The sequence below is a fragment of the Falco biarmicus genome, chromosome 5 (assembly GCF_023638135.1).
Source record: "Falco biarmicus isolate bFalBia1 chromosome 5, bFalBia1.pri, whole genome shotgun sequence".
Taxonomy (NCBI): Eukaryota; Metazoa; Chordata; class Aves; order Falconiformes; family Falconidae; genus Falco; species Falco biarmicus.
In genome coordinates this window covers 26,457,423-26,478,133 of record NC_079292.1, presented here as the reverse complement: position 1 = coordinate 26,478,133, position 20,711 = coordinate 26,457,423, and the positions used below count along the sequence as shown (strand labels likewise).

The 20,711-nt window shown below is 41.9% G+C and overlaps 1 protein-coding gene across 11 annotated transcripts in view; it reads left to right on the top strand.

Moving 5' to 3' along the window:
* CELF2 (CUGBP Elav-like family member 2) overlaps positions 1-20,711 on the top strand; it is a 376,801-nt gene that overhangs the window by 287,071 nt on the left and 69,019 nt on the right. For all 11 annotated transcript variants that reach the window (XM_056338914.1, XM_056338917.1, XM_056338911.1 and 8 more), the window contains one exon: positions 12,731-12,779. In XM_056338914.1, the coding sequence (XP_056194889.1) occupies positions 12,731-12,779 (49 nt within the window). The remainder of the gene's footprint in view (positions 1-12,730; positions 12,780-20,711) is intronic.

Genomic DNA, 20,711 nt, shown 5'->3' with positions numbered 1-20,711 from the left:
ATGATTGAAGTCACTTTGTGTTCTAGACCATCACTCAAGCAAGCATCTGCCAGACAGGAACCAGTATTATTTTGTGGCCAATTCATGCCAATACCTTAGAGGAAAATGTGCTGTGTTATACAGTATGTTCATTTCAAATATTGCAAGGAATACTGGGAGGAGAAAAGCTGTTGTGGGAGTTCCTCACCAAGCATTCCCAGCAGCATGGCTGTAGACTGTGCCTTTATTTCCTCCAGGGCCAAGTACTGCCCAAATACCAGTGACAAATGGGAATTATTTTGATTGTACAGAGAAGTGAGGATTTACCATCGTAAGAGATGAAATAAAACTTACATCAAGTATCAGGAAAAACAGTATCTATCCAATAAGAATAATCTTCTAAAAGAAACAGTTAAATTGCAATCCTTACAGGCATTTGGGGTAGGAAAGAATTAGGAAATGCATGATAGGCAGTAATCCTGTATTGGCATTAAGTCATTCAAGATGAGCTACTGGGTTTTTTTCATCTCTCATTTCTGTGATTGCTAAGAAGTGAAAGAATTGCTGTGCTTGTGTGAATATAGAATCCTCCTATTTGTACAAAAATATATGATTAACTAAAAAGAAAGATGCCGGTGAGAGCTACAGCAGGTTTAAATGCTGTGTTTATATGGTCGTGTCTGGAGGGCTCCGAGGGCTGCTTAGGCAGGCATGGCCCTTGCTTCTTGTGACCCTGTTCATTTTGCAAAGATTGACATGGATTTATCACAGTTTAAAAGTGGCCTGATAGCTAACACCTCTCACGTGTGGCATTTCTCTTCCTCCCTGTTGACATGAGAGTCAAAAATAGAGGGTGTGACTTGCTGAAAATGTCTTTTCTTGCACCCATGCCATCTTCCCCTGTGCTTTCATTGCCCTCTGTAAGTTTCACCAAAGCTGCAACAGCCCTCAGGCTGCATTAGACCTGCTCAGAAAAAATGGCATATGCCATGAAACCGGGAGTTCAAGGCTTCCCAGTAGCTCCAAATGCTACCTTTGGAGCAGGTAGGATGAATGATGTCAGAGCTTTTAGCTCAGCTGGTTTTATCAGAGGACCTTTCTGATAGCTCCCTGTGGCCTCCAGCTGTTCCACCCGAAGCCATCTCTGCAAAGAGATTTCTTTGACCTTTAGGCAAGTTGTGCATAAAGATGTAACTCATGGGGCTCAACACCGAGAAAACTTCTAATTAATTGAGCAGAACAGCAATATGAAGAATAGAGGAAGAGAAGACTGCTTTTCACGTACTGGCATTTATAGTCACTAAACAAAGCACATTGGTGTTTTTTTCAAGAGAATTGAGGGGCCCAGCCTCTAGGAGAATGCATAAGGTTCATATTTGGGGTCAGATGCTAGTTCAGGGCTTTGCAGATGGGTGGAGGCGGGTTGATTTTGGCCTTACTGTTCCTGAAACTGTCCCTTTTTCACTAGCAAAAGCTTAATCACAGCTCAGCGCAGATACCACAGCCAGCTGGAACTGACTCATTCTTCAAAAATACATGTTTCTGCTAATGTTGTCCATTTATTTTACTGTTTGTTTAACTTCCCAAGCACCTATTGAGGGAAATATTTAAATACATTAGAATTCCTTAAGATTAGCATTATAAATGTGTACTGCATGTTTAGTATGAATAAAAAAAGTACTTTCCTTCTCCTGAAGAAAGCACCGGCATAGTACATTAGCTACAGAGATGCTAAAAAATTAATGAGCCTGAGTTCATGCAAAAGGTGGTTAAAAATTATATGGTTCCTTAATGTGATTCTTGCTGTTGTTTGTATGTAACCACAACTAGACGTTCGTATTTTCACGTGGACAGTGTGTGTGGCTGCAGTATCATTCTGTTTTCATCGATGGATCAAATACCAAGCTATCTTTTTTCATTCTCTCTACACAGCCAGATTATTTCACCACTGCAGAGTATTGGCATAACACTGAGAGCTTTTATTTGGATGCTGATATTGGATAGTTGTGGAAAATTCCTGTAACTTCAGCTCATGGAGAGCTTAAATAGAATTTATGAGCCATATCCTCATTTGGCATAAAATATTATGGCTCTGCTGGTTAGACAATAAAACTGTACTACTTACCCCAGCTGATCTCAGTCAGGAGAGTCAGATTTTTGACATCTTCATTCAAAACTCCTTTTCTACCTGAACGCTTTGGCTATTCCCTGTAATATTTAAAGAGGCGTGCGTGTTGACAAGTAGTTTGGGGCTCGTATCTGACCTTTGAAGGAGTCTGGATTAGTCTGTGTTTGGTAACAGGGAAGAACCTGCCTGCCTGCCTGACTGCTGGAGAGGTGGGAATTCTATATTCTGGACTCAGAACTGCTCTGCACCTCTGCTAAGTAAAAACAGCAGCAGCCCCCCATCATCGCTGCCAACTGTTTCTATAAATTGTACCCTTTGCTCTAATTGAAAAGGTAGAATTTCAATAGAAGTTATAGTTTTGATGCTTTTTGGCCTTATTTTAGACTTACCTCAATCACACTTTTTAGCTGTAAGATGTTCTTGCTGGTACATTGTAATGCAAATATAAAAGCTTTCCAACAAGAACTTTAAAAAAGCTTTAAGTAAAAGTCCCACAGCCTAGAATTTGAGTCTTGTACAAAATTATAGACTCTAGTTTCCGTCAGTAGAGGAGACCAAGTGCATTGTTGGATCAAGGTGACCTTCCGTGCTGCAGAAAGAGTCAGGCAGAAGATCTGCTTAGTAAATGAAGAGAAAAATCTGTGATGTGAAACTCAGGGAGTGGTTGAGGCTGGTTTCTCTTTTATTGAATGAAAGCAAAAAATGGAAAAGATAAGCGTAGATGAGATAACATTGTGAAAGAAACAGAGGAGACCCTGACTAGGCTTTCTTGCCTTTCTGAAATGCTGCTGTCACTAGTCATTCCATTTAGAGGGTTATTCCCTGAATTTCAGCTTGGCAAAGGTAGAGGGTATTGCTGAGCATAATCACACAGTGTTTTCCCAGAGCATAGCTCACAGAGAAGGCAGTACATGCAAACACTGAACAACATAAATCTTAAAATAAAACTGCTGTAAAACAAACTTGTAATATCATGGTAGCCATGCCCTCAGTCACGGACAAGTTTGGGTTTAGCGTTACAAAAGACACTGCATGTTTTTAAAAACCTTTCATTTAAACTAAATTTCTTCATGGTCATTGGCAGCCTAAAAGAGAATTTATGTTAGACTTGTTTGGGACTGTGTTTCGGGGGTGGAGAAGATGGGGGAAGAGGGCTGCTTCATTTCCTTTGGAAGTTTCTAAAAATCATCCTGGATGTTGATGCGGAATCAGGGATTTTTGTAGAAAGGGAGAGGTTTCTTGTGGACCATGCTGAAACGTTGGCACCTTAAAATGGTGCCTACAGCCAGAGCTACTTGAATGTTTCCATTTGGCAACAGGGGAGGTTTTTTTTTTTAAGATGGGAACATCGTCTTGAGGCTTCGTAGATTCTGAAGTCATAAATGAGAAGGGCAAACTTCCCTTAATATGCCTTCAGTCATCCATGCTTCCTAGAGCAGGGGATTTGACTTTGCTAGGAGAAAAAAGGTGAAATAAGCCTCTGCAGACCACTAAAGTAAGCACAAACCTCTGCTTTGCTGCCTTCACCTGCTGGGGTCTTAAGGGACCTCTGGTTCATTACCATGGGAAGTAGAAAGACTTCTCATAGAAGATGAGATAATAGGTAGCATGTTTTGGCTGTGTTCTGGCTCTGTTTCCCAATTAAGGGGGTGGGGGGCGATGGAGAGGGGTGGTGCTCTTAGATTTGAAGGAAAAGGACTCCTTGTTAAGTCTCAATCTCCTGTTGACTTCTGGAAACAAACGCCCGACTAAGGAGATGGAAGAAAGTACGGCTTCAGAACACTTGAGTCATGTCCAGTGGGACGTTGGCTGTAAGGATTGTGTCATGCTGGGAATCAAGTCCTGGCATCTTAGGTCACCTTGGGCGAATCCACCCAATGCAGCATGAGGCTGTGTTAGTAACTAACTGAGATCCCAAACCCACAACCACTTGGCTGGCATTTGGTTCCTCCAGCTATCCTGGATCACTGCTTCAGGTTCTTACATGACCTCTTCAGCAGGTTATCTAGCAAGTAATAGTGTAAAAAAAGTCTGCTTGTGTGCGGTACACCCACCTATTAGTGCCTTACCTACACCTGGTGATGAAACTAGGAGATTTTGGCTTGAGAGACTTGGCTTTGGTTGTGGAGTAATTCCAGATGCATCACGTATAGCCTCTGTGCCTTTTTCCCCTCGTTGTCTCCTTTCTGCTAAATAAGAGCGTGCAGTGGTAAGCACCTCGCCGTGGTGGTAGAAGGAGAAATCAACTAGACCATGAGGCGCTCGGGCGCTGCTGCAGCCCAGGCGGCTCGGCTGCCTCCCTTCGGGTGGGCATTCTGTGCCACGCGGTGCCTCCCTGCGTGCTGCTGGGCAAACCGCCGCTGCCCTGCGCTCCCTCCTCCGCTCCGGAACATGGGCAGTAATTTTTGCTCCTCACAATTACCTCGCATGGGTGTTCAAACCCAGTCAATTAATGTCACAGAGAGACTTTTGTTATTTTTCTGTGCCTTACCATTTTAATGCAAGGGGGGGGTGGGGGGGGGGGAACGGGGATGGACACAGAACGGGGGATGGACCCACCAAAACCCAAACCTCATTGGCATGCAAACTTCAATTGGCAAAATGTCAACAAGTGTTATTGCTGCTGCGGATGAGATGGATAACTCTTGCTGTTAAAATAATATCTGATATTTTCTTCATGTGTCTAATGGGTTTGCTTTTTAAGCATGGATGATACAAAATATCCCCAAGGCATTATTCCCAACTAGATATAGAATCCCACTTAATGTCTATTTTTAGGATTGAATAGGTTCTGTAAAGGCTCATTTGTTTGATGAAAAGATAGTTAATCACTTTGGTTTCCACGTGATTTTGAAGAGAGAAAGTTTGGTCGTACCTCCCCTTCCTTATCTCCACTCCGTTTGGCTCGCAAGTGTACTGGAGTTGTTGCCATTTGTGTGGGTGTTAAGAAATGAAGGAATTAAATAAATGGAGTATAACTTCTACCAGAGCAACAGTAGTTATTTGGACATTAGGAAGTGAAGTTGTCACTTCTAAAACCACTGACTTTTTCATTTCTATATAAGGGTACAACTTTTAAAGGAGACTGAACGTTACAGCCTAATTAGTAAATATACGGGAGGGGCAGCAGGATGCAGGGGTGACTGGGGAAGGGATCGCTAGAATATTATTATTATTATTTCAAAGCGCAGCATTGTTTTTAGTCTCTCAAGCTAATGTTCAATTTAACTTGAATTTAAAACTCGAAGTGTAGTGGATTGCAAATGACTGAGTTGGAAAGCTTCCAAAAGTCATTGAATTTCAGCAGTTTTAGTGTTCTCCAGTAAAAGAAACAACTTGTTTTAAGCAAGCTATATGCTTGTTTCTGTGCTCTAAATAGAAAATAATGATGTTGTGCATTACTGCATGAACTATATTTGGCACCCACCAGCAATATTCATTTTCTCCTGCTTCTCTCCCTTTCTCCTTCCCTCTCTCCATCTCACTGTCTCTCCAAAATATGCATGCATAAATATATATATATTTATATGTCTGTCAGTAATCGAAGAGCCCAAGTAACAGACCACATTCTTCTACTACAAAAATTGTATGAATACCTAACACAGTTTAAATCCCTTAAATTGGGATTTAGGAAAGGATGACAGTAAACAAACTTCTGGCTATGCCATCTCTCAGGCAGTTACAGCTACTGCTTTGCATTTATTTGTGAGTCTAGGTGATGGATGCACATCTGTCCTCCTTTTACCTGTGAATAAGCTAAGGTAAATGGCTTAAACCAATACTGAGAATCCAAAGCTTTGCTGGTGCCAGTGAAGCAAGCAGGACGATGGCGTTGGTCTCGGTGCCAGTTAGCACTTTCCTGCCTGGTGTGTGGGCATATTTGGGGGAATAATGTGGGCCAGACACTGTTCCCACTGGGGAGTATGGACCAGGGCATCCTGTTTGGAGAGGAAGGAGAAGTACACCTGTGTAAATGCTAGCAGTGCCACACTACTCTTAAGAGCCAGAGAGTGGTCCCTTGCCTCTTTTATTCACTAGTATTTATTTAGCCTCAGAGACTGTCCCCAGTTCCTGGAGAAGTTCCCCAAAGCTGTAGCCAGATATTGACTGTGTAATTCAAGTTAGTTTGACCCTAGAGAAGTCATTCTAAACAGTTCTCTTCGATAGGGAAATACACCTCTTTCACTTCAGGGAAACTTCTATTACTTGTGAGTCACAAGGGTTTGCAAAAACAAAACCAGTTGGCATTGAAGTGATGTGAGAAATATGTTCAAGAGCTCTTCCAAAAGGATCCTACTGAAAAACTTGGGAGCTAAAAGCTGAAATGAGGGGCTGGTGTGTGTGTGTAGAGGTGTCTGCACATAATAATCCAGAAAAAACTACGATTTCTGAAGACACTGAGAATCATTTAGTTTCTCCGGTGCTTATGGACCATTTTCTCTTCTTCCCCGGGTCTTTTGGTAGGTCAATACATTCCTTCCTATCTTCCAGACTCAGTGAAGGTGTTCAGGAAGCTGGCAGGTAGAGATTTGGGTTCTTCTTTTCCTTGGACTTCTGGTCTAATTAAGCTGTGCTCACGAATTGATTGGATCAGGAGCTTGGAGAAAGCTTTAAATTCATTCCCAGACCAGACTTAGGCAAAGAACGTGAATTTTCCCCACTGTTTTTCACACTTGTGCCTCTTTAGGTGCTTTTCTTCTTCTCCCATGCCCTTAGCCTGTCCCTGCTGCTCCTTAGTATTTGCTTCCTCTTTGGTTTTCCTATTGGTTCCAAAAGGTTTATGGATTTATAATCCTTCCCGCAGGAAGAATGTTATGGTTCTTTTTAAGGTCTGACATCTCTTCTTCTCTCTTCCCTGTTCCCTCTTGCCATTTTACAATTCTGAGATGTAAAAAATGTGAAAGAAGTCCCCGTTGGCTTCAACAATGATGTATGCTAGCAGGAAGCAAGTCCCAAAGAGCTAGAAATGACAAGATACACGTAAGCTGTCATCATTTAATCCTACTGCAGTTTGTTTGGTTTGGATGTTGCCTGAATAACCCAAAGTTCTTCAGATTTGCCCTTTGCTTGGGGGAAGGTGTAACTCCAGTCTGTGTTGTGTTTCCCCACAATGCCGTCTGTGAGGGTGACAAACTGAGCTGGGGCAATGGCTCGAAACTTACAGGCATGGCAGATGACAGGGAGGAGAGGAAAGGCACAGGTCTGAAGAGGGATAAGAGCCCTAGAAATCTGCAGGTGGCTTTAAAGGGTTGTAGAAAGATGATGAGAGGAACGGTATGGAGGGAGGAGTCATGGATAACGTCCTCCACACACATTCCCTGAGCTCGCATGATGTAAAGTCACACTGTGCTTGACTTTTAGGAGATGGTCTTTCACTGACACACTGAGCTGGGTGAAGGCATGGGCTGGTTTACATGCATTTGGTGTCCCTTCTTGACAAGCAGTCCCCTTTCCTGAAGGCACAAGGAGTGACGGGAGCAAGGCACGTGCAATCTGCAGTGGCAAGAACAGAGAATAAAAGCTGCTAATAGATGTAGTACTCGGGTATGAAGGTCTTTTCACGATGAGCCATAAAATAATGATTTTTTTGTCATTAATTACATGTCCAGAGTTTCAGAGGTTCTGAGGGCACCCAAATTTCGCAGACTCATCACAGCTGCAGTGAATTGAGCCCATCAGCTCCCTCACCTTCACTGAAACGCATTTCCTGCTTTCTAATCAACAAAGTCCTCTGTAAGAGAGACTCACATATGTATCAAACAACTTCATATTAAACCGACCAGCACAGATCACTGAGAGTGCTGACTACCTCCACCTGCAATGCTTACTTCACCCACAGAATTCGCTGCTCACAGGGCATCTGTAGCTAACTTAGAACATCCGAGTGTCCATTCGCCTCAGAAAACAGGTGGAAAGCAGGTGCTCAAAAGCCTTTTCTCCAAATCTACTGACAGCTCTGCAATGAGGTTTAGGCAGTTGCTGGTAAGCAGTGGTGACTCGGAGCATGCTGGTCCCATGCTCGGCCATGCCTGGAGATGGTTCTTCCCCACTCACCTCCAGCACGCCGGGCTTAAGATTACGCCTGATTTGAAGCATTCCCTGACTAAATAAAACAAGCTGTAAGCTGATCACCTCATGCAATGTGCAAGCACACAATAGTAATCACAGCTAATGACTCTGCTAAATGCTAGGCTGCACACACCTCCTTGTTTGGTGTTTGTTTTGTATACAGAAGGTAACATCAACTGAATAACGAGGATGCCAAGTTACAGATGGGGTTGTGGAATCGTATTTGACAGCCGATTAGAGTAATCTGACAGAAATGATGACTTAATCACCACGACAGACTCCAAATTCCCAGATAGAATTCCACCCAGGTTAATCTAATTTCCTTGCAATATTTTTGCCAGAAATAGACTCTTAGCCGGCTTGTTTTCTCCCATGCAGATGTCACATGGCTTTGACAAGAATGTAAATAGGTAGCATTATTATTGTTGAAACGATGACTTTGAGGCTCTAAAGCTGGAGAGGACACATGCGTTTAAGAGGTTTTGGGGTTGCTCTGGTGCGTTTTTTTCTGTGATGAAGTTGTATTTGCATACAGTGTGATGTACTCAGGAAAAAGAGGGGGAAGAAAGATGTAACTGGTCACCTGTAATTCTAGGCCACGGCTGGGTCCTGCTGCCACCCTCGAGGTGGCCAACGGCCAGGTCCTCATTGACTTCAGGGGGTTTCTCAGGGCTGCATGTTTGACAGCTGCTTCTTTCCCATTTTTGATTCCCATGGACCACATCAGCAGCCTTGCTTGGGATGTGCCCAAGGCGGAGCAGGGATGTGCTTGGCCTTGGGCTGTGTGTGGCCTCTGTGACAGTGCCAGCGGCAGGTGCAGCCCCTGCCTTGCCGGCACTGCCGCAAGACCCTGCACAACCTCGGGCGGGAGGCGTTTCTCTGCTCTGGGTTGTAAAACGTTGGCATGGCGTGTTTTGAGACCTATGGCTAGTGAGCACCTATAGGAAAGGTAGGTCGTGCCGTTGCTGGCAGCTCAACTGTATTCGGCAGAGCTCTCTAAAATCCTGCCAAGGAGCAGTTGCTCCTTCCAGCCCATTCTGCAGCCTGATTTTGCTGTCCCCATGCATGGTGCTTGCCAGGGGAACCTGCCCACACTCAAGGAACTCGCCTGCGAGCTGCCTGGCTCTCTTTCACTATACGGTCTGAGCACAGGGTGATGGTAATGCCTATAAATTACTTTCTGCAGTTATTTTTCTTACTGTTGCCTATTTATTAATTGCAACTGTGCATTCATAAATACTGTATTTTCATAGGCAAAGCTTTCTTCAAGCCCAGAAGAAAACGTTTCATGTTTTTTCTGTGTGACATGACATACTGAGAAATCGCTTACCTTGAGATCCATAAGTGTATGGCTTTGTGATGTATAGCTACAATAACAGCTTTCTGATAAGACATGAAATCCTTCATTTCAGTAGATGACATGATTCTAGTGAGTGGCATCTAATTTGAAACAGGTTTATATCATCTATAATCTTTTGGAGGGCCTCAGAAAGCACAGCTATTTTATTATTTTATAGCCTGCAGTTATACAAGCAAGATATAAAACGCACAGATTATTTTCTCTTTTGCTCATTGTAGAGTGAAAGGAGAGTACCTATTTAGCCTTTGTCTCTGCCCCTTTAATTTTCTTATTCACTGCACACTTCTTTGAGATTCATTCTTTTCTTTTCTTTTCTTTTCTTTTCTTTTCTTTTCTTTTCTTTTCTTTTCTTTTCTTTTCTTTTCTTTTTTACACCTACTTTTAAATATTTTATGGGTAGAGAGCTTATAATATGTATTGTCACGGCAGTTGTCTCTAGAGGTCAGCAATGAGTTTAATAATGAGATGCGAACCAGTGACTCTGTAAAACCCATTTCAGGTTATAAATGGCATGTTTTATTGAATCTAGTGTTAAAGGTTGTTAATGTATCAATTGGTGATGGTCAGGGTTAAACAAGCTTCAGCATGAGCCCTCTCATGTTAGGAAACTGTCAGTCACGTATTTTTCCACCTTCCTCTTCAATGAAGCCATGTTTGTGTATAGCATCCATTTTACCGTGGGTATTCTGCAGTTTACATTCCCCAGACCTGATCTGAATCTTTTATTAGTTTTTCACCAATATAATTTTGTTAAGCACAACAGCGTCGCTCCTGACTTTGGCTTGCTGGTACGAAGAGAGTTTGGACCACGAGTTTTTAGCAGGAACCTTTGAAACCGAGTCAAAACCCAGTGGAAGCGTCTTGTTAATTCTTCCCTCACGCTTTGTGTGCATAACAGATTACTGACTTAATGAACTTGGGGTAATTATGTGTGACAGAAGAGGATGGTTTATGATGTGGTAACTGTCAGGTAACGCTGATCTTTATGTTGTGACCACGGGGCTACAAAAATGACTTGTTCACATCAATTTGGTCTAAAGTTGGCTTCTCTGGTTCAGGCAGTTTGCAAAGTGCAAGGTTTTTAACACTGATAGAATTGCCTTTATTCAAAATATCTCCATTTAAAGGCATATAAATGAGTGTTATATATAAGTGAGAGTGATAGATTCTCTGTCTATGAAAGGTCTGCATTTGGATTGGTGTTTTTTTTCTATAACCTGCCTATTCCCAAATTTACAAGGCTTAATTTTCTTTCCTCTATTTTCTCACTACTTCATTGTTCTTCAGAGACGTCGATACCTGCAACGGGCTTATGGAACAAGTTACACCTTTTTTCTTCTTTCGCTTTTTGTTTGCTGAGTGGAAATGCAGCATCACATTCCCATGAATTTAGAAACTCCTGGAGTGCCCAGCGTTTTGTTGATGCCAGGATAAACGTTAAGCACTAGTTAGAGTACAATAGAAGTTCCCTTTTTCTATAAATTAGATCGAATAAGAGTGGTGGCAGACAAGTGCTGGGCTATTAAAGTCCATTTGGGAAAAAAAAAAATGATTCAAAGAGAACACAATTATTAAAATCGAAGGAAATTTATGGATCCTGGTGACTACATCCACCTTGTGGCTTTGCCTTTTCCTTTGGGCACAGCAGGGGGTTCTGCAGGCGGTACAGGGAATACATTGATTTGCAGGGCCAGGGAGCATTCTGGGGTTGGAGTAAATCTTATGGACACATTCACAGCGATATTTTATATTTTCTAAAGAATCTAGCAACCGTGTCCCTGGAGGTTAAGTGGCTCCACCAAAAGCAATGCAGATTTGGTTTTCTGTGCTGTTTTGAAAGCACATTTGATATGAGTGCCTGGATGTTCTCTCCTGCTCAGCTGTTTTTGTTTCCCAAAGTTTGCCATAATAGTCTTTTACAGAAAAAAATGGAATTGCTTCTGACATTTTCAGGCCATACTGAGCTCTGCTGCACTGAAAAATGATACAAAAGCAGAAAGAGCATAGATTTTTTTACCTGCTCACGTGAAATGATGAGGAATTGCTGTGGGGAGAAAAGGCAGGGGCCCTGCTGCTGCCGGAAGGTTTGTGCCGTCAAATGCTGGCAGTTCTGCAGAGCCCAATGAAAGAAGATAAAAGTGGGGGGGGTTTTGCAAGCTTAAATGTCTCCCACATTGAAACTCAATGTGAGGTCATTTCTGAAGGCTTTTGAGAAGCTGTAACAAAATTTCGCTGAATCCATGGCAGTGAACAACACAGGTAGCTATAACCAACGTCCAGTGGAAAAGCCCCACACTCTGATCAGGGGAAGCTCAGCTGTTATGGTGTTGCTATTCCTGAAACAACAGAAAACACTGCTCGTAATAATCAGTTGGAGTTATCAGTTAACAATTCAGTGTGAGGGGAATATCATTTAGTAAAGAAAGCTGAGGATGCACCATACCACACATGCCAAGGAAGGATACGGTGCGATGTTGAGCATAGCGTGCTGCGCACAGGGGTTGGCGTTGGTTCCAGTAAGAGCAACACTCACAGACGAATAGGAAAAAATATTGGGAGTTTTTATGGAAGCCAGAATTGTGCCATGTTGTGATGGAAGCTTTATGAATGAATATATAATGTATTCTTTAAAAAAAAAAAATAAAATAAATGAGATACTAAACAGTTATGGGAAACTATTATAGCAAGCACGGTTCTCTTCCTCTTCAGTCCTGAAAGAATCATCACATGTTTTTTTTAATTACAAGCAAAGTTCATTTGTCAAACTCGACTTCTCTGAGTATGTTTGAAATGCTTGCTAGCTCTTAAATTACTTGAAAATTCCATCTCAGTCTTGGCAGTGGTTGAGCTCAAGGAAAACAAGTTGGTAAAACAGAAACCAAGCATGCCATAAATTAATGAGGGCTGTAACTTTAGAGGTCTTCTGAAACTAGATACAGCAAATCAAAGTTTTATATGAATCCTGTGGGCCAAATGATCTATTTTTTTTAATCTTCCTGGTTATGAAATGCTCTTTTACCATCTTACTTTTTCTTAAAAGTTTATAATATAGTAATATAGTGATATTTTGGATTTATATAATTTCAACATGTTTAATATTAATTGTGTAACTTTTTAGGCCTTCATTAAAAACACGATCCTTGATTTCTTATGACTATCCAACCTGCCTTTCTCTTTTTCATTTTTGTCTTTAGATGCATCATCCTATTCAGATGAAACCCGCAGACAGTGAAAAGTCAAATGGTATGTGTTTAATTTATTTTTACTTAAGTGTGACTCCCTTTAAACTAAAGAAAACACAACATTGTGAGAGTTTATGCTTTACTTCTTGTGTGGTGAAAATTATATGAGGTAGTTTCCTTGCAACCTGACATGCTGGGGAAGATGTTGACCTGCTCTGAACTCCTACTTCTCTGCTTTAAAGAAGGAAGGAAATGTTCTGAAAAACAACCTGCCTTGCAACTGCTGTGTGTCACAGCCTACCTTGCTGTGTACATCTTTCCCTTGTCAACTCCTAGCAGCAAGGTGATGTGGAAGCACCTGATATTGATAAGATGGAATTTTAATGGAGAAAATAAAAAAGAAAAAAAACAAATCAAAAATCTCTGCTAACAAACTGTGTTAGCAGCTGATGTGCCTTAGACATTTGCCTACTCTTCCTTCTTATAGAATGATGCTGTTCTGGATCTGAGCCAAATTTAGGTTTTAATCATATGCTCAGTTCTGAACTGGGAAGCCTACCTCGCAGCTCTCTGTATACTTGCTCCTCTCAGTGATTGTAAACTGAATGCTATAAAAACAGTAATATCCATTCAGAATACTAGGGTACTGCCTAACTGGATGTATATGACATGCAAAATAGATGGCATGCTAAATCTATTAAACATGCCAGGTTTGTATATTCAAGGAAATAAGATAATCGGATGGTAGCACAACCTGGCTGTGTGTGATTCTTTAAAAATATATACATGTGTATATTTTGCCCCTTGATTTGTTCCTGTAATTTTTTTAAATATATGTTAAAGATATCATCTGCCTTCTTAGATTGCAAGAGCTTCATTTTCCCATAAGACCCACATAATCAGAGCTGGTTCCTCCAACAGGCATCTTTGCACCTCATTAATTAGTAATCAGGGCAGAAGCCGTGCACTTAGAGATCTACATACCTGCAAATGTAAATTATGATTGGGCTCTAAATCTCTCCGCGAGGCTTTTTTAAGGCTGCTTTTTAGCTAATTGTAGTGCATCCCATTTTCAGGCTTCTCCAAGGATTATAAAGTTTGGAAGGAAATTAAAACTTAGGTTTCCTATTATGGCAACTTTCAAAACAAAACTGGCCACTAGCACAGGAAGCTTGAGCCATCAGCCATTTGTAAGCATTCTCTCTCTTGGGCTGAGTTTTAGCAGTGATTTTGTGCTGTCTCTGAATGCTCAGAAGAGAGGCCAAGGCACCTGCATGGGCAGAAGGACCAAACTTTTCAGGCCCCACTGTGGTCAAGGAGAACTTTGTTGCTGGCATCCAAAGCCCACTCCTTTGGATTTATTGTGCTTGCAGCAGGCACAGTTTTCCCTTAGGACACCTGTCTGGGCCCTCTGAACTAAGTATAGCCTCTAGGGTATCTTCTTTCAAAGACAAATTTCACCTCAAGTTCTTGGCAAGTTAGCAAAATAAGAGGCAACAGGCAAAAATTGTCTCCCAATGAGTTACTCGTTCATTACCTGAAGTTTTTCTTCCTAAAAATTGAATGTACTGGCAAAGCACTGTGGGGAATTGTGCAAATTCCGTCTTGCTCTGCAAGTGGCACCTGCTTGGAAAGCAAGGTAGGTTAACTCCTCGCTGCTGCCCTTAGGCTGCATGGTGCTCTTGGCTGCACTATGGGAACACTCTCCTGTTTTCTTGCACCTATTCCTAGCATGAAAGTCATGACGGATTGGCTTCCCCCCGCACCCCCCACCCCTTCATTTTTTCTTGCCTTTCTTTATATTTTGGGGAAAACACATTGACAGATCAGAGGTTGCATTTGTCAAATTAAATATGTTTTTAAATTTTGACTCCTGGAGGGTATAGGTACTTCTGGTAGGCATGTTCTGGGTGTGGGAACTCTTACTTTTTAATGACTGGGGAAAGAGAAGTCAAGCTAAACCATGATGCTGGTAACAGTGGTACAACTCTTCGGAAAAATAGTGTGTAGGCATGGGATCCATGCAGGAGGTGAGAGTTTGCAAGCAGCTTGGAGAGCCAAAAAGAGAAAGAACAGCAGCATGGGGGAGGCAGAGGCCTGTTTGGCACGTGTTTTCCCATATGCTGCAGACTCTCCATCTGAGGACATGTATTATCTGTGCCAACAGCGAATTGTAAACTGTACCTCTTCAACCAGACTGGTAAATTCAAAGGGGAAAAGAAAGAAGGCATGCCGAGGCATCTTGGGTTTTATGATCCATGGTGTTAGAGCTTTTGAGGAAAGCTTGAGACCTTTTGGCTTCTGAGTAGTGGGCGGATCCCTAGATAAAGTGGTGTTTCTCAAGTTTCAAAGAGGTTAAAGAAATACTCTTGGTCAAAATTTCCAGATTTGGAAAGATATGTAGGAGAGGTTGAACACTCACTACAATTCATCTGAGCTTGCACATGTTTGTGAAGGCTTGGGAGACCTTTTCAAGGTCTACAGGAAGGAAGGAGATATCCCCTCATACACCTTACAGAGGTTTTCAAAGAATACTATTTGCTGTGTGGTAAGATGTCCCGTCCCCATCTTTAGTCCCTTGCAAAAAGGTTTGACTGAGCATCCAAGCCCAGGAGTACCAGGATCAAATGTTCCTCCTGCTCCATGACTGTTCCTGTCTTTAGGTGTTTGCATCACTTCAGAAACGTATCCCTTCGCAAAAAAGGCCAAGCCCTCCTCCTGTAAACTGGGAGATGGGTGTGGAAGAGGCACCCTCTGCAAGTTTGACTAAGTGCCTGGGCACCTGTGCAGGTTTCGGACTTCATTAGCAACCTGAAGATCTATTTTCTTCTGGCTGGCCAATAGATCTATGTAACCAACTCTGAACCATCCCTCTGCTCGTGCAGATAAAGTAAAGCTTAATTTCTTCCACCAAGCTTTTATCAGCTAGAGTTGATGGGGAAAGACTTGCCTTCAGATCTAATTAATTTGCCTACCCAGAAGGATTCTGAAAAGGCTTTTACTGTTGAGAAATGTAACATCACTGAAAGATTTTCAAATGGTGAATTTTTTAGCATGTCCTGGTTTGATCACCCGTTAGATCCAGTCTGACCACTTTTGTATCGATAGGTGGTTATTTTAACCTATCTGCAAAGTTTTTGTTAAGGATTACCTGCCAGAAAAGCATGGTTTCAAGAAGGCTCCGCTATTGCTAGATTCATCTTGACTGTTAATCACTCACAGTAATGGTCCATTTAAGGATATCCTCCCATTTTCAAGTACAAGGGGTTCCTGCACGCTAATGCGAAGAAGCACATAAATACATGCTTGACTCTAAGTTGTCTGTGGCCTTTAACATGCTACAATTTAGCAAATAATTAACTTTGTCTTGGATCAAAATTTTAATACAGTCAGTACTTTCAGGCACATATCCTGCGGACAGTTTGCTCTTAAATGGACCAAAGCGTCACCACTTCAAGGAAAATGAGAAAAATCCCTATTTTAAAAGAAAGAAAAAAAAGAGGAGTGGGTAGCTGAGTGATCTTATAATTTATTGTTATTTATTTTATTAGTGAAAACTTGAAAAAATAATTTTGAAATTCTAAATGGCACAACTTTGTCAATTTGGAGGGAGTAATTAAATGCCATATGTTAGCACTAACACATAGAAAAGTTGATAATTAATGCAGGCAGCTCTGGATCCAGGTGTGACTCTGACAGATTGTATGCAAGGGTTTTTCACAGGCTTACAAACAGGGATAAAAAGTCTGTTTTCCCCCCTTCCCTTCTGGATGAAAAAAAACACAAAAAACACCCCCCTCCCAAAACCCCCATTTATGCATAATTAACTGTTGTTTATTTGCTCAAGAGAAAAGGCAACTTCTGGACAGCAAATGGACAGTCTAACTGTCTGTACTCCTCAAAATGTATAATAAAGGGATATAATTTTGATTCTTCAGGACAGAATTTTTGGGGTTTAGAAGAGAGAAAAGGAAAGCTTGTTGACTCTTCAGGGAGATTTCCCATGATTATTACAAGGTTTAATTCCTTTGTAGCATACAGAAAATAATCTCTACTCCTTTATTCTCCTGGGTTAGCACAAGCAATCTAATACAGCCTGCAAGAAATGCTCATTACTGAAGCATATTGAGTAAAGCTAAAAAATTAGACCCGTCAGGATGTTATTCTGCAAGTTGGATGTAGTGCTGTCAGAAGGCAGGAGGCTCAGATTGAAAAAAGCTCCCCCCCAGCAGAGGCAAACTTCATCTCAGATAACTTTTGCTGGCTAACATGGCACTCTGGATTCAAACGCAATACCTAGACACCCATGCTAGGGATGGTGGAGCTGGTCTTGATGGAGTTACGAGAACAACTCATCTCTTTTTCAAACAGGTATATGCACCTTGTCACACAGGGTTCCTACATTCAGACAAAAGTTTCCCACCCCAAATCCAGAGGTTTAGCACTGGATATGTCACACAAACTGTCCTAGCAGCATAGCTGGACCTGTGGTTGTGATATGTTTGGATGTATTGAGGTGAACCCCATACTTGGTTCTGTGCACCTTCACACCTTCCTTCATGTAACAAGAACTTTAAGCTTTGTCCACTGTCACCTTCTGGCTATTTCTGCTCCACCAGTGAGGGGTACATAGCCACCCCATCCTACTAGCTGCTTACGGATGGTTGTATCTACTTCTTGCCCCCAGAGGTGTGCAAAACAGCCAGAAAGTGCAGCTAAGCCTATGAGCAAAGAGTACAAATAATGATATCAAATGCTCACACACACACAAAAAAATCATTGATTTTCTGGATTTTGAATTATTGAAACCTGCCCCTAGTGCAGGAGAGAGAATTAGCAAGCAGCAGAAGCAGCAGCATAATGTTTATGAGCTATGCGCATGCGGGTGCTGACCCTTGTGCCCTGTTACCCTTCCCCGCAGCATTCTCCTCTGCCTGCTCTCATTGCCCAAAGCACTCGCTGCTCCTGAGCTTTGTCCGCTCCCTCAGAGCTCATGTATTCATCCTGTTCTTACAGCTTGAGCTTAGGACATCTGTGTGTTATCATGATGCCCAAGTTTTGGGAGTTGGTTGGAAGGTAACAGCTGTGTGGACTGTCAGCAGTGGGGGAAAGATTCCCATGTAACAAGCCACCACGTCTTGCTGGGAGAGGTGAGGTCAGCCACCTTTAGAGGAGTTGATCCCTTGACGTTGACAGCAGCCAACTGATAACGTTTTAGCTAAGACTTTATAAAACTGGACACCTAAACTGTAGATGGCCAAAGTTAGGCAAGACAGCTTTAGACTGCCATCCTCTCTCCAACCAGCAGCAGACAGCACCTTTCCCGACCTCAGTGCTTCCTTGAGTCGCATGTGTTTGATGCTGGGCTCCTCATTTTATAGCCTGTGGGAGCAACCCAACATGCAGAGGCGAATCCACAGACTTGGCTGATCAGAAGGAAAGGTTGCGAACCTCTAGATAAGTTTGACCTGTACTACTTGTGGTCCATTGTCTATTTGATACTCAAACCGTGCCTGCGTGGCAGGTAGGAATCCCTTTTTGAAAGGAAGGAGAAGAGTGGCTGACCAGAAATGCAGAAATAAATCCAGACAGCCGGTCTTACGGAGGTGAAAAAGCATCCCTTTCTCCGCGAGAGAATGTATTGTTAAAAAGTCTTTCAGCCTAATATCATCAGATGTTCTGTCAGATGGAGTGAAAATATGTCATTTTGATCCTGAAAATTGTCCCTTTAAATGTTTTTTATGCTAGGCCCTTAGCCAAAAAAAAAAAAAAAAAAAAAAAAAAGACAAGTTTATTAAGCTTCAACACTGATCGGCACTGACTAATAGCACGGAATGCAGAGTCATCATATCAATGTTTCCTGTACTCTGAGCATTCTTTGTGAAATCTGCATTTTTAAGATGTACGGTACACGGGAACTGGATGTTTAATTTACTATAAGATCACCCTCAAGCTGAAAACCTGCAAATCACATTAGTTAAATGGCACATATATATAGGTTACTGGTGAAACTGAAGGAGGCCGGTGGGGAGTTTGTCATCTGCTACTCTTTGGAAAATCAAAACAACGCCTTCCTGTTTGCATCTCATTTCTTTTGCATCTCCACCTGAATCTCTTCGGTTTGAGTCTTTGTCCTTGCACCTAAGCAGGACCCAAGGGACCTCCTTTGGGATGACGTGGCAGGCATGTCTCCAACTGGGCCAGCAGCTATTTTTAAGAGAGGGTTGGAATCTAGTCACCCTTAGGGTAGACCTGCAGGCTGTATTTTAAGCCTAAAATCAACCCAAATTTAAACTGGCTGGCACTAATGAACACACAGGCAGAAGTGCAGAGGTTGGTGACACACAGCAGAAGGTAGTACTTGCACTCGTGCTGGGCACCAAGGCTTCCCCCCATCTGACCTGGGTGTGTGGTGTAGAGGCATCCATCCCTGGCAGCCCAGCAGGATCCCTTGCCTCAGACCCTTTCCTGCACCCTGGTGATAGTGTGTGGCTGTTGTTGAGGGGACAGGCTGGCCGGGGACCTTTCTCAAAGGGATTACTCCAGGCAGTAGGGGAATTGTAAGCAGCCAAGTTACAGGCATCCTTTCACCAGTAAAAGTGACTGCTTAGACTCTCCTTGTGGCTGTGAGCAAGGCAATTCAGTTTTACCATCCCTGAAATAAATATTAACAGCATCAAGGCCAATTATATATTACAAATCAGATGTGAAGTTTAATTGTAAGACATAAAGATAGATAGATAGATAGATATACACACACATAGACACACACACAGATATATGTAAATCCCAACTTGCAGGTCTTATTTGCAATCCCACATATTCAGCTCTTGATCTGTATATAACCAGCTCATCCCATGAATTCATCATTTGTTAACCCTTTCTGGAGGATTAACCAGCATGTGGAACCTCAATATAAAGTGTGAATGAAAATGTTGAGTCTTGTGGAATCTCTGCTGAGGAAAACAACTTCGCCTGGGTGTTAAATTCACACCAGTTTTCTTGCAAGCTTGTAGAGCGAGAAGCTGGGATTGTAGGGGCTGATCTCTGTTTTGGATTCTGAAAAACACATTGTCTTGATATTTGCTTGTATAACAGCTCCAAATACTTTTTTAAGCCAGTGATTTTAAAGAAAAAAATTCCTTCAGACACCTCTCATGATCAATAAACATGAACCTCTTCTTTTTATTGTTGAAATTATGAAATGCACTTAATGTGTTGAAGTATAACACAAATAAAATTCCATGAAAATAGATGCAGTTTCTTCTTCCTCAGCTGTAATTTATTCCATTTGACACACTCATACTAATATAGGAGAGAGAGTTGGGGAGCAAGGGAAGATTCTTTTTTTTTTTTTTTTGGTAAGCCCAGAAATGAAAATACTTCATTACAAAAATAATTTGCACAATAATAGAAATAAGTAAGTGCACTGCAGACTCTCTGGAGTAAAGCTTTCCTTTTCTCTTTGCTTCCCTGCAAACTCTGACAGTCTGCTCATTTACAGTGAATTGGATTTACATGCCATTTCAAGAGAAGAAGAAAGCACTGGTGTATATACTGTATAATAAGCACTCGGATTTTTGGTTTAATATAGATGGGAGGGTGCAGTAACATTTTTGAGTCTTTCCAGGGTGAATTAAGTTTTGATGACCTATTTCATTTTTGCTAAGAGTCTGCAGCTTTAGACCTGTAAATTTGAGTTTGATTAACAGGACTGCGTGCGTCCTGCTGCAGCAGTCCAGCTTTTCCTGATTTTTGTGACAATGCAGGCAGGAAATATTCTGCCAATAATTCGGGTAAAGCACCTTTTTCATGGTTTTTTTGCAAGCTCAGCATCTCTGTGAATCAAAGGGTGTTAAAGGGATGCCCTGGAATATGCCTTGTGTCCTTCTGAAGGGGAGAGGGCTGTGGCAGTCTCAATTAAAAAAAAACCAAACCAAAAAACAACCAAACAGGAAAATTTAATGCATTCGTTTTCCAGAGCAGTCGTTAC